The sequence below is a fragment of the Pogonomyrmex barbatus genome, unplaced genomic scaffold (genome assembly GCF_055798465.1).
Source record: "Pogonomyrmex barbatus isolate J1 unplaced genomic scaffold, ASM5579846v1 scaffold27, whole genome shotgun sequence".
Lineage (NCBI taxonomy): Eukaryota > Metazoa > Arthropoda > Insecta > Hymenoptera > Formicidae > Pogonomyrmex > Pogonomyrmex barbatus.
In genome coordinates, this window is record NW_028297124.1 from 77,738 (window position 1) to 92,759 (window position 15,022).

The 15,022-nt window shown below is 41.5% G+C and overlaps 1 protein-coding gene across 1 annotated transcript; it reads left to right on the forward strand.

Moving 5' to 3' along the window:
* The first annotated feature begins 7,337 nt into the window (after nt 1-7,337).
* LOC148936209 (uncharacterized) lies at nt 7,338-11,080 on the forward strand. Its single transcript, XM_089078668.1, has 5 exons — nt 7,338-7,643; nt 7,742-7,913; nt 9,436-10,167; nt 10,374-10,518; nt 10,594-11,080. Exons 1-5 carry the CDS (start codon nt 7,338-7,340, stop codon nt 11,078-11,080), a joined length of 1,842 nt encoding a protein of 613 aa, XP_088934794.1.
* The last annotated feature ends 3,942 nt before the right edge of the window (nt 11,081-15,022 follow it).

The following is a 15,022-nucleotide window of genomic DNA, read 5'->3' on the forward strand; positions in this document are numbered from 1 at the left end:
GTTACGTTCTGATTGTCCATCAATACATTTAAGTACTTTACTCTGGGATTGGACCGGTTTGTGAATTAATCAACTCCGAATAGGAAATGAATTTTATAAATTTTATATCGTAGATCTTTCTTATTAATTTGATTATAATTTGGATGATTTATCTCGAAATCAATTTTTCTTAATTTATATTTAGGAAATTTGCTTGATTATTTTAGTTTTAGTTTTAGTTTTGACTTTCTAATTTTTTAAGTTTTAGGAATAATAGGAAGGAATCTTTATTTAAAATTATCGTTTGATTTAATTGAAATCTTAGTCTTTAATTTGAACTCTGCGCCCTCCTCTTTTGGGCATGAATATCTTGAAATTAATTATTTATTATTGAAACTCTAAATTCAAATTATTTAGTCACAATACCGTTGGCTGCGACTAAATAGTACGCTACGCTATTGTCAGCGACCGAATTTGGATTTAGAATCATTATCTTGATTTTAATTAAGAAGTTCAGATTTTATTTAAGAAAGAAGAATAAGATTTCAGTTTTCCAATTATTTTAATTTAAAATTACTTTATTTAATCGAGAAGGCTTTTAAATTTAAATTCTCCTAAGAGAAATATTACGAACAGAAATTTATTATAAATTTAAGAATTCAACCCTAAGATCGATCACGCACAATTTATGATTCAAAATATTCTCTGAAATGAACTGAACTGACTATTGCTGCCGCCACGCCTAGCTAGTTGTTGCTTTTTTCGAAGAACTATTACTACTAACTACTGTTGCAGCTTCCTGAAGAACTACTAAGCGCTTTTTCCGCACGCATATTTATAGGTGGAAATGATCAACCCCCGCGCGCGCTTTTCACCACTTCTTTCTTTCGAATCCATAATTAAGAGGAGGAAGGTTCTTTCTCAGGTGTCATCCTCGTTGGTAATAGTCATAGCCTGATATCATCAAGAATTCAATCAATAAATCAATATTTTTATCATATAGCACGCATTCTTTCATTTAAAATTATAAGATTTAGATCGCCGTGACACTGCAATTAAATATGGAATTACCTATATTCATAATAGCACTTTTCAAAATTAATCTCTGGCTTTTATGAATAGTGATGCCTTAATTCAAAGATAATGGAAATTGTTTTCTAATAACATATGCTCTATCCATCAATTGGAACTTAACACTTACTTTTTCAATAAAACATTCCAAACCAAATGGTAAAAGAAGTTTTATTTTTTCTATGTAATTAATAGTTGTATCTTATATAACTGAAATGATTAGTTATTGTATCATTTACAAGACCCAAACTAGCATCAATATTGCGTTTTATCATAATTTTTGCTTCAATTTTAATTATAATTTGTTTTGAAAGTCCAGCTAGTATTATCATCATCATTATCTGACAATATCTTTGTTACCCTTTTTTTCATATATGAAATACAATCAATTGTATCTTCAACTATTAATAATATTTCTTTTGAAGTAATACGATTTAACATTGCAGTGTTAAGAACGTCAAACATATAACAAGTAGGCAATAAACAAACGGTATTATTTTGCAAATTATTAATAAAATCACACAATTTGTTTATTTTTGTTTCGAAAGACTCACCCTTAAAACAGATTTTTTTTTTTTGGAGAATCTTATAATCATATTTTATTAATAAACCAACACGAATTTTCGAAAGTAATTCACGGTAAGATTCGTCTCTTTGTTGATGCAGATTGATCGTCAATTTATCATAGTCAAATAAATTAATCCAGATCGGGAGCTCGAGCCATGCTTGATGCAATCTCTCCTGTCGTGCTCCAGGAGGATTATTTGTATATTTGCCAATGGCGTTGGAGGGTGTCGCCGTTGCAGTCCGACCTGCATCCATCGAGAGAATAGGATCTCATCATCTCTCTGGAGTACCGGTCGTGGGGATTCGAAAGAATATATGTATATATGTATATTGTAATATATGTATATATATATATATATATATATATATATATATATATATATATATATATATCATTGTATTGTTGACGTGTTATTCTAAACACGTTATTTGCGATAAATATCATCATGCCTCGGTAGTCGAAAGAATAAGATGCCTGCCCGCAGGAGATCCAGGTTCGATTCCTGGCTGAGGTGGTATTTTTTTGCAAAATAATTATGAGTTTTCATGACTGGTTTGTGGTCGGGCCCCGTCGTGACGCACACCTTCTCTTCTTATTAATCCATAGATTAGTAACATTTAAAGAATCAAGATATTTACGAATTTTTTCATCTAAATAAATGTATAAAAATGTATAAAAGGTTTATGTATAGAAGGTAACACACATTTTTATGTATAGAAGGTAATTGAAGCAAATCTCCAAATAAAAGAACATGCTTTTGACCAAACCAATCATCATCACAATCAAAGTATCAAATATTTCAAACAATCGTAAATGTATATACAAATGGCCAATCATGGAGCCGAGCGCGCCCAACATTGGCAGAATCAGTAATGTGCCGCCTTGTTTCGTCATCGGAAGTTATTCGTTTTTTTTTTGTTGGCTTTTTCCTTGCTCTTCGCTTTCATACCCATGCCGATTTTGATCTTGACTTTCGCTGCCCAAACGGCTGTAGCGGCAGCTTTTTCGCCCAGAGTCGAATCTCTCATGATGACGCGTCCTAGGGCTTTATTGGCGAGTATCTTATCCGCCGCATATCTATCGGTGAGATCGTTGCTCCGAGAAAACGCAATGTCGTGTTTACGGCACGCCGCCTCAAGTGGATTTATGCCCGTTTCACCTCTGGCTAATCGCTTTTTTAGCCGAGTACTCGGACCGCAAAATTGATAGTCGGGAATATGTAACTCGAAAGGAAGCGCATTTATCGCTCGATTGAGCAGACCTCCAACGCAGCCTTCGTTCGACGTTGCTGCTGACATATGTTACAATCTTTTATCTTCGGTGCGAGACCGTCTATATGCGTGCGTTGCCACGATTGGTTATAATGCTTGACGCAGTGACGATAGATTTGAATCTTCAAATCCGCCTTTATATGCTTCGGAAGTTTGTTTCCACACGTGGTCGATATAGGCTATGTTTCCTTTTTACTGGCAGTGCAATCATAATGACGTCATGACAGTTCACTGCCGCAATCATTCCGAAATTACTGTAGTACTGCCAGTAGCATTATGATGTCGTATTTCGGAACAGCACTGCAGTAGCAACAGTGGACTGTAACAATAGTGCGTAACAGTAATACTATGTAATAGATGGATAAACGCACAAAGCTTTCAATATGCTTAATAGCTTTAGAAGTTTTAAACGAAAGTAGTAGCGATTCTTCCGAAGAAGAAAACCAAATAAAATTAACACCACTTCTAGCAGTTCGACCGTGTATTAAAAATTATATGGATATAATAATTAAATATTCAGATGTAGAGTTTAAGAGTCATTTTCGGTAAGATAAATATAAATAATTGTGTAGTTATATATATAAAATGCTTGGAAATAAGCTTATTATCTTGAATATTTAAAGAAAACTTATTTAATTTAAGATTAATAAGTCTTCAATTACAGACTGTCACGTGTAGTATTTACATACTTATTAAATTTAATAAAACCTATCTTAATAAAGCAATCCAATAGATACAGACGATGCACAATTCCTCCAAACATACAATTATTAGTAGCACTATGGACCATGACACCTGACTCATATAGCAGGTAATTGTGTATATGTAAATAAGAACAAAGCTATATAACTATAAAAAAAATAAATATGAACATTATGTTTATTATATTTATTTATCTATTATTATATTATTTATATATTCTGTATTTAATTAATAGATCAGTTTGTGACCGATTTAATATTGGGCGTGCAACTGCTTGGCGTGCTAATAGAAGAATCTGTTCGATTTATTCATTAGCATCCCAATTTATTAAATGGCCAAATATAGAGGAATATACATGGACAGACATTCAAATCAAATATAAGTTTTCAAAAGTAGTTGGTGCCATAGATGGTACTCACATACATATTCATAAACCAAAGAAACATGCAAAGAGTTACATAAATCGAAAAAGCTATTATTCGATACAATTGCAAGTGAGCGAAAGATTTGATGTAACCTTTAGAGAAATTTAATACTGACGATATTAATGTGATGTATTAATGTGACTAATTATTAATTGTGCATATTAAAATATGAATAATGCTTTTCAAAATAAATAATTCATTACGAATAAATTTAAAATTGCCAGTATTAAATTTATCTAAAAGGATAATATGATTAAAAATAAAAGTTTTATATAAAATTGATTTTATAAAATTGATAAATGCTTAAATATTTAAACATTTTCTTGTAGGTTGTATGTGATTCTATCTTGAAATTTATTCATTGTTACGCAGGACAACCTGGATCTGTGCACGATACGAATATTCCGACTAAGCGGCATTCAATCTATGTGCACAGAAAATTACTTTCCACAGAATAGTCATTTATTAGGTGGTTTATTAGGTGATGCTGCATATGTTTTGCAAAAAAAAATGTAATGGTGCCTTATAAAAACAATGGTCATTTGACAGAAGCTCAAATTAATTTTAATATACGTTTATGTTCGGCCCGTGTTATGGTTGAAAGAGCCATCGGTTTGTTAAAAGGACGTTTTCGTAATCTCTTAGATAAGTTATATATGAAACGGACAGACTTGATACCTCAATACATTATTACTTATTGTGTGCTACATAATAATAATATTTGTATTTTACATAAAGATTTTATAGATGATGTAATCGTTGCAAACGAAACAAACAATCTATCCGTGATTGCACATAATGTTGAAATTAATGATCAAAATAAAAAAGAAGGTATTCAAAAAAGAAATGCGTTAACATATATGTTGAGTGAAAGATTATAAAAACACAAGTAGGTGAACAAGGGGGGCCCTATGCCCCCTAGGCATGTGGGGGGGATGCGGGAGAGAGGTGGATCCCTCTGGCGGTCGTCGAGACAGGTTTATCCGTCTCGATCGGTAAGGCGGTCGCGGGGTTTCCCCGGGTCGGTTCCCCCGTTCTCGACGCCGCCCTAGCGTTTCCCGCTAGGTAACTCCTGGCGCGTCATCGACGCCGCCCTAGCGTTTTCCGCGCGGTCTAGCGTTTTTCGCGTAGCCTTGGGCCCGTCCTCGACGCCGCTCTAACGTTTTTCGTGGGGCGCCGCTCTAGCGTTTTTCGCGGGATGCCGCTCTAGCGTTTTCCGCGGGGTCTAGCGCGTCCTGTTTTCGCGGTTTGTCGCGTCGTCTTAGGCGTATCTGTTTTCCATAACGTCGCGATTAGGCGCGTCGTCGAGGCGACTCGCGTTGTTGACAGGATGTTGCGGTTTGTCGCGTCGCCTTAGTCGTGTCTGTTTTCCATAACGTCGCGATTAGGCGCGTCTCGCCTCCGAGCGTTTTCCCCGTGGTCTAGCGCGTTCTGTTTCGCGGGATGTCGCGGTTTATTACATCGCCTTAGGCATGTTTCATGTCTAAGTGACTATGATGATATAGCGCATGCCGCTTGTGCGTCTCGCGTCCGAGCGTTTTTCGCGTGACCTAGCGCGTCCTGTTTCGCGGGATGTCGCGGTTTGTTACATCGCCTTAGGCGTGTTTCATGTCTAGATGACTATGAGGATATAGCGCATGCCGCTTGTCTTGTTTAGTAGAACGTTGTGGTTTGACGCGTCGTCGAGGCGATTTTTTGAGCGATACTTGTTGCCGTGTGTTTACGATGACGAGAACCGTTAAAGTGGCGAATCGATACCAGCTATGTGAGACACGAATGATCGACGACGATGAGATGTGTTGGTGCCATTCGCTGGATGATTTAACATCTTCTCCATTGCGAAATGTGACGGCGTATCCATCGGTCAATGTGACGGAATACGTCGTGAGAGGACAATACGCACCGATTTCCAATCAATTAAAGAGGCGCGGTTGTTGAGTTCCGCCTCAGCGTAAGATTTCGCCTAAAAAGATAATAGAGGCGTGCGTATGTCATCATTATCGAGGGATGGCATATAATCTTTTATTGTAGGTACTCTACGAAAAGAAGAAGCCGATCGAGATTAGCAGATGACAGGAGTACATGGTGAATTTTCACGAAAGCGGTCATTACGATGTATTTAATGATAACGATGACGACGAGATATTTTTTTGCGCTCATCGCAAGTATTGGAGGAAAAGCGGTGTCGTTTCGTCAGCCGCGTAGGAGGAGAGAAAAAGAAGAGAGCGCGTTGGCAACAATTGACGCAACTAAGTGTGCGCGTATGTAAGTATGTATTATAATCGTAATATAACTATGAATTGTATATATGAACATATATGAGAGAATAAGATTAACCGCGAGAGAGAAACGGAGTTTTTCCTCGTTCGTTTGCGGCGTATCGCGGGGACGAGAGGCGGATCGACGAAATCTTCAATTAGTGATACCGAGGATGACGTTATGTTATTGGGAACGTATGAGTAACGAGAGGTGGAGATCGCGCGAGGGGGAAATCGTCGCACGAGTATTAATAATGAGAGATTTAATGTGCAATATCAAGGGCAACGGTATTGGGAATGTATGAGAGATGGAAGTCGTGCGAGGAGGGGGAATCGTCGTAGGAGTGTTAATGATGAGAGAATATCTTATTACTTTATTGTTATTATTTTTTTACTCTATTGTTGTATTATTTTATCAGGCATATAAAAACAGGAAAGAGCTATTTGTAGGATGTTGCGGTTAGGCGCGTTCTGTGTCTAGACGGTTTCCGCAGGGATCTAGCGCATCTTGTTTTCGTTGCAACGGGAAGACGCACATTTTGATTATGTACGATGTCACGTGTTTTGTCATTTCGGAATGTCGCGATTGTCGCGTTTTCGACGCTGTCTCGGGGTATATATCTAGTCGTGAGAGGCATTTTCTCTCATTGTTAGGAACGTATATGGAAGTAGTCGTGCCTAACGGTGGTTCGTCTTCGAGCGAGAGCGACGTTTGTTTTTACGCGCGTTTGATTGTAACGTGACGTATGACGATCTCGACGATGATCGTTGCGAGTTGCTTATTGAGAGTGACGATAGTTTAGCGTGTCACGAGACTATTGCCCGGTAACGACAAGGAGTGGATCGTGACGAGAGAAAATGTTTGCTGGAATGTGGCCACGTATCATTTGCGACGGGGGATCGGTACGGAGAGTCCGCGAGAGAAATTGTGGATTGAAACGTTGCTCGCTCTGAGCGATAGAGCGGTAATCTATGAGAGAACAGCGAGAGAGAAAAAAGTTCGAGACGTTAAATTCGTCGTTCCTACGGACAATTGGAGTAACACAGTGTGGGAAGTTGCGACATGGAGAAGAGTCGCGATCTTCTCGAACACGCGGCGGGAGTTGAAGGGGTGTGCGCCTATCATATTTGGGAACAGGAGTGTATCGAGTGTCTCGAGGTCTTGAGAGAAAGATGTGAGAATAGAGTCGATCCTACGGTTATCGGAACGATAAATTCTCTAGTCTCTCGAATAGCGCAGTTGGAGGGTGCGAGATTCGCTTTGAGTCGATGTTTTAGTTACTTGGGTGCAGGATACGACGGTTCGAAGGGATTCGAATGGGTGGATATCGAGACGGCTTTCGCGAATCGCGTACGAACGGACGCTGTGGTAAACATCGAGCACATCCTCGACGGTTACTTGAGGACGCGAGGGTCACGGTGTTCGAGCAAGTGCGAGTCGATCTTGATATGCACGCGTGTTTAAAGGTCAACACCGTGTTTTACGGGGAGTTCGTCGCGAATGATAAAAGCGCCGTTAAGAGCATTCGCACGAAGAATTGTCAGCTATTCGGTATGTCCGATCTACGAGAATGGTACGACGGAGACGTTATGAATGTTGTTCTGACGTCGCTGGAGGAATTTCAGGAACGCGATAGTGGTTGGGCGTTACTTCGGATATTAAATTTAATGATTAATATAAATAAGTGTAATCCTATGCACGCTGGATGTTGAATGTTACTTCCTCCGAAAATAAGATATAAGAGAGCCGTGATTAATGTACGTTCATACGACAATGCATGTTTCGCGTGGGCGGTGATGGCCGCTCTATATCCCATTGATATACACTCGGATAGATCATCGTCGTATCCTCACTATTCGTTGGTGCTGAATTTCGATGGTATTGATTTTCCTATGACACTACGAAACATCGCTAGATTCGAATGTCTCAATGATTTGTCTATTAATGTATTTGCTATTCGAGAGAAAACGGGGAGAAACGATATCATGATCGTTCCTTTGTCGCTTACGGGAAACAAAAAGTCTACGCACGTAAATTTGCTCTATTTGTCGAACGAACGGCGCGACGATAATGTCGGTTATTTCGTATGGATAAAGCACTTGTCTCGATTGTTAACGTCGCAAATAAATAAGCATAAGGAAAAAAAAATACATATGCGATCGGTAAGCGTAAGAGAGATTATTCTCGTTACGAGATAAATTTTGTATTAATTATAAATTGTATTTTTCAGATGTCTACATTATTTTTATTCAGATGAGAAATTGGTCGCACATAGCGTCGAGTGCAGAAGAGCGAACGACTGCGCTGTTATTCTTCCGAGCGAGGACGACAAGTTGCTCTCTTTTCACAATCACGACAGAAAGGAGAGACTATACACACGATTCGTCGTGTATGCAGATCTGGAGTGTGTCATAGAAAAGGGAAATCAACGATTCAGTGGGAGTCTCGACAAGATTCGCCTATCAACACCACAAGGCGTTTAGCGTAGGATATTATTTGCATAGCACGTACGACGGAATCGTATCCGCGTATAGATTTCGTCGAGGCGACGACTGCGTCTCGTGGTTCGTCGAGGAGCTGCGCGCTCTCGCGTGTCGCGTGAAGAAGATTCTGTGCGCGAGCGTACCGATGTCGGAGCTCACGCCGAACGAGTGGAACGCTTTTCAAAACGAATTGTCACGTGTGTGGAAAGAACTTTGAGTCGTACGATATTCGTGTGCGTGATCACTGTCATCTTACCGAACGATATAGAGGACCCGCGCACGCGAGTTGCAATTTGAACTATCAGAACGCGTTCGTTATTCCTGTTTTTTTTTCACAATTTATCCGGTTATGATGCACATTTCATTATTAAGAATATAGCGAACGCTTTCGAGGGTAGAGTCGATTTGTTACCGTTGACTAAGGAAAATTACATCGCGTTTTCGAAAATCGTCAACGATTCGACGTACGGAAAATGGAAAACTTGTGTTAAGCTAGGTTTCGTGGATTCGTTTAAGTTTCTTAATACTAGTTTAGAAAAAGTAGTTTCGTATCGAGAAAAATTGAGGATCTCGCGATTCGAATTTTCTGATCTCATCGCGGAGGATTTCGAGTTGCTCACGCATACGCAAGGGCGTATTTCCTTATAAATATATTGATAGCGTTGATAAACTGTTAGTGACCGAATTACCGTCGATCGAAGCTTTTTACAGTTCTTTAACTGGTGAAACTGTGAGTGTTAGTGATTACGAACACGCGCGAAGGATATGGGAACGTTTTCACGTAAAAACTTTCGGCGAATACAGCGATCTATATTTGAAAACGGATGTGCTTCTCTTGGCGGATGTTTTCGAAAATTTTCGAGATACTTGTATGGAAAGTTATAATTCGGATCCAGCACATTATTTCACATTACCGGGATATACGTGGGACGCTATGTTGAAATATACGAACGTTCGATTCGATCTGCTCACCGATATCGATATGGTGATGTTCGTAGAGCGCGGTATACGCGGCGGTTTAAGCCAATGCTCGAATAGATACGCGCGAGTTAATAATCAATATGAATCATCATATGACTCGTCTCAGCTGTCGTCGTATCTTATGTATTACGATGTGAACAATCTCTATGGCTGGGTCATGTGCGAATCTTTACCGTATGCGGAATTTCGGTGGGTCGAGAATGTCGAGAGTCTCAATATTATGTCCGTGCCATCTGACGCAGATATTGGTTATATTCTAGAAGTCGATCTCGAATATCCGCGATATCTTCACGACGACCACGCGAATCTTCCGTTTTGCCCGACGCGCGAGAGACCGCCGGGAAATCGAAACGAAAAGCTACTCGCCCTCTACGACAAGTCGCGTTACGTGATATATTATCGCAATCTTCAGCAATGCGTGCGACACGGTTTACGCGTGACAAAGATCTATCGCGCGATTCGCACAGTCTCCTTGATTGCGTGCGTACATCGAGCTCAATACGGAACGGAGAACGCGCGAGCAACGAGTTCGAGAGAAATCTGTATAAGTTGATGAACAACGCGGTTTTCGGCAAAACAATGGAGAACGTGCGCAATTATGTAGACGTGAGACTCGTGACGCGTTGGGATGCAGAGGCACTAATCGCGAAACCGAATTTTCACAGTAGGAGCGTTTTCGACGAGAATCTTATGACTATCGAATTACGCAAACTCGAGGTTCAATTTAACAAACCAATCTACGTCGGTATGTGCATTTTAGAAATATCTAAGATGCGATTGTACGATTTTTATTACGATTATATGATACCGCTTTATCGCTCTAAATGCAAAATTATGTACACGGATACCGATAGCTTGATATATTTTCTGGAATGTCGAAACGTTTACGAGAATATGAAGCGAGATATCGCGAGATTTGACACTAGCGATTATTCCGACGACAACGCGTACGATATACCGCGCGCGAATAAGAAAGTTCTTGGTGTGATGAAAGCTGAGAACAACGGAGCGATCATGACGGAGTTCATAGGACTTAGGGCGAAGATGTATGCTCTGAGAATTTTGGGAAAGAGCGATACGAAGAGAATAAAGGGCGTTAAGAGGAGTACCGTCGCGAAAACGATAACGTTCGAGGATTTCGCGTGTTGCTTGAACGAATCGTTGCAGCAATCGAGACGTCAGGCGTGCATACGCTCGATGGTGCACGAGGTTTACATCGTGTCCGAATTAAAACTAGTTTTGAGTCCTTACGACGACAAGCGATACTTAATACCGGACTCCACTAATACATTACCGTGGGGCCATTATAAGATACCGTTATTACATACTAATGTAGTATAAAAAAATTTGTACCAATATAGAATAAATAAAATTTGTACTAATAATATAGAATAAATGATACTGTACATTCTTTATTTATTACAATACAGCTGTTTTGTGAATTCAAGAGTTATGTGTATTGTCCATTCCTAGCTATTTGACAAAAACTTTATCGTTCTTTCTACGTAATACTTTCTCAACGAGATAGATATCAAGATTGGAAACTCGCAGTAATTCGTGTTCGTAAAACCCTCCGGCTATTGGTTCTTTACGATACTCTTTTAGCAGATACGTCACGGGATTCGTGTGTTGCACCTTAGCGATTCGAAAAATCTCAGTTGTCCAGTTAGGCGTATATCCCTTTTCAAAAATCGTTTTGAATTTGCTGATGCGTACCGGATCGTTCACCTTGAATCTTGCGGGGGCTGCGATCTTCAAGTGACTGTATACCGTGAAGAAAAGTTTCTTGGCAATGGTTGGAGTTACGTCCGCCGGTCGCATTCCGATCGTTCGATGCGTGCGATTGTTATACTCCGAGATTAAACGCGGTAGAGCGTCGAGCCATCTGTACGATCCGTTTAGCGTGAAGAGTTTCCACATGTTGTTCTTGAACGTGCGATTAAATCGCTCCACAACCGCCGCCTTCATCACCGAATACGTCGAGTAGTGGCGTATATCGTACCTATCAGTAATCGCTTTTACGGAGGCGTTATAGAACTCCTTGCCCTTGTCCGTTTGTAGATTTCGCGGATGTCGAGCGCGATGATCGTCGCGAAATATCTTGGATAACGCCGCGGCTACTTCGCTTCCGCTCTTGCTCTTCAGCGGCACAGCCCACGCATATTTGCTCAACATATCGATAACCGTCATTACGTAGTTGTAGCCTTTGTTTTGTCGCGCGTACGGACGCATCTCAATGACATCGGCCTGCCACAGGTCGTCGTAATCGCGCACTACGACTCGACGACGCGGAAAATTTCTTCGCGCGGGCTTGTGAAGCTCCTCGACGAGTCTCCTCTTCTCGACGCTCATCGTTGATTTTACGAGGAGGCGCGATTCGCGTTGATTTTATTCGTGCGTGTTCGCTCCTGTTCCTCGTTCCAAACGTTAATCGTATTTCATGATATTTGGAATATCCATTTTTAGTGTGATTAGTAATTCATTTATCTTTTCTCTAGTCACTATTTTATCCACGTTTAACGAGGCCAGCGTCTCTCTCGTTACCGCTTTATTCGTTAGCTCTCTCGTGATTCTCGTCAGATCTGTCACACTACGCGCCAGATTCTCCACGTTCGTCGATATTTTCTCGCGGCTCGTCGACGATGCGTCGAGCTCGTTTCGCACGGATTTCTCTAGATTATGCAGTGATTCCTCTAGGATCTGTGTTCGTTTCTCCTGAGCGTCGCTGAGCGTCTCGACGGTCTTTCGAATCTCGCTCGAATCTTTAGTTTGCACTTTGTCTTGTTTTTCCTCCACTCGTCCTAACTCACGTTGAAACATGAGCAGATCTTTAATACATTGATTCCGTTTATCGAGTACTTGTTTCGTTTCTCTTATTCGTTTATCGAGATCGACGAACAAGGCCTCTCTCCTTTCCTCGATCTGTCGTAGTGATGCCTCTAGATTTCGCGTTCGTTTCTCCTGTGTCACCGAGCGTCTCGATGACCCTTCGGATCTCGCTCAGATTTCTCTCTCGCGATTCGTCTCGTTTTTCGAGCTCTTGTTCCACCGTGTCTCTCGTCTCCTTTATTCGTTTGTCATAATCGACGAGCGAGGCTTCGCTTTCTTCTCGAGATGCCGCAGAACGTCCACCTCGGTTTTTATGTCGTAATACTGCAGGAGAATATTCCGAATTCGCTTGTTCATATCTTCTAGCTGTTTTCGTAGCTCGTTCGTTAGAACTTTCGATTCTTCGCTCCTTACGCGAAGCGCTTCGTCGACATAACCTTTAGTTGTCGCGTCGGTATCATCGGTGTATCTAAATGGCTTCTTACGTCTATTGACGTCGTAGTCGTCCGGATTAAGGCAGAGCGCGCTGCAACGCATGTACGCCCGCAGGGAAGCGATCGTCGAACGATCGTCAATGCCGCGTTGCTTCTTCAGAGATTTCTCGAATTTATTCACAGACATGCCCTCGCGGGTGACGAATCTACCGCGCGCGATAATCTGCTTGTAATTTCGGCGATCTGCATATCGTATTTGAGAAACAATCTGGCTACGCGCGTCATAGATTCCTCCAATTCGCCGATCGATCTAACCGTGCTCTCATTCATCTTCGACAATAAACTTCAAGTGCTTGTCGAAAATTCGCTCGTCTCGGAGATTTTCGCTTTCGCGTCTCGAAACGCGCTGTCCACGTAACTTTTACTCGCGGCGTCGGTATCGGTTCTAGGTCTGGCTAAACACCGTATAATTTTGTCTCTAGCGTCGTAGTAATCATCACTTAGACAGAGAGCGTTATTATTACGCATATAGCGACGTAAGAAATCGATCGACGGTCGCGAGCGTGCCCTGTCGCCTCCGCCGAACGACTCCAACGGTCTTCCGAACTTGTTCACCAACATAACGGGAATATCGATCGCCACAAGCGCGCGCCATGTTTTACTCGATCGCGTCGATCTCGCGAAGTTCCTCAAGTATCGATAGAATCTCGTTGTCGTGAGCGTCGTTGTCAGCTCGTCTAGAGGCATCGAGCAATCGAAGACGATCGACTAGTTCGTTGGGATACGTCCCAATGGACGTACTCGATTCCTTTGTTTCTCACCCGCATAGCGGATGGAATAGAGTCGATCTCTTTTTTTCTCGCTTTACTAATACCAGCGCCACTTTTGTCCTTATCGAGCAATTGTGGCGCGATGATATGTTTGTACTTGAAACCTTTGTTTCCTAGAATAGGCATAAGTGCATTGTGACCACATCGATGGGCGTAGTTAAACTACTAATTAACAGTATTCTTGTACGTTTGCTTGTCGTTCTCCGTGTACACAGCATTGTCGCGAAGTCTCTTGAAGATCAATTCGTATAAGCCCGGGGTACCCGGATATCGCGTGTCGCCCACGATCACGCTGTCGTCGGCGGTCACGTCGAATCGCCTATCGCCAAGCATCGAGCCGTCTAAATCGAAGTACACGTAAACGTGATCGATCTCACTCTGTCTGTCCCCGCTTAGAAGCGTGCCCATATATTTGCGACCTAATGGTCCCCATTGCGCGTTGGAGATTGATTCTTCCGATTCGTTTCTCAAGTTGCGGGACTCACCGTCGCGATCAAGGGCGAGAGGCGTCTTGTCGAGAGGCGTCTTCTCGTTGATCTAAACGGTGACTCATCATCGTCATCGGTTTCGCGTTTTCTCTTAGCGCCGACGAACGCGATCGGATCGATTCTCTCGTCTCGCGTAGTATTCTCGGCAATTCGTTTCAACGGCTGAACGATCGGCTTGAGTCGTCTCTCCAGCGCGATCTCCTCTTCTATCTCACCGGTCTTTAACTCTCTGTACTTTTTACGTATAGAATTCTGAGTCTTCGCGATCTCTCGCGCCGTTTTTTCCAGCCGAGCGACATTCGTACCAGCCGCAGCGTCAACGTTCATACTCGCAGTAGCGTCAACGTCCATTCTCGTAGCACAACTGATCGCTTTATACCACGGCGAAATCGTTAAATCCTCGTCTGTATCTATCATTTCTTAATGTGCTGTCTTTATCGATGACTACGAAACCATATTTGCGTTTCCAACACGCGCGACATAAGGCATAAAAATTCTCAGACGACATATCCATATTCACATGCTCGTTGTAAACGTGCTTTAGGTTAGTGCCATCCTGCTTAAACAGAATCAAGAGATTCGCGTTGTCGCGTATCAGGTGTTTTGGAATTTTAGCGTATGTCTGACAAAGATAGAAACAATCGATGTTCGAATGTCGACCCATGGCAAAATATTCCCTGATCGCGTTCTGCTTGTCACAGG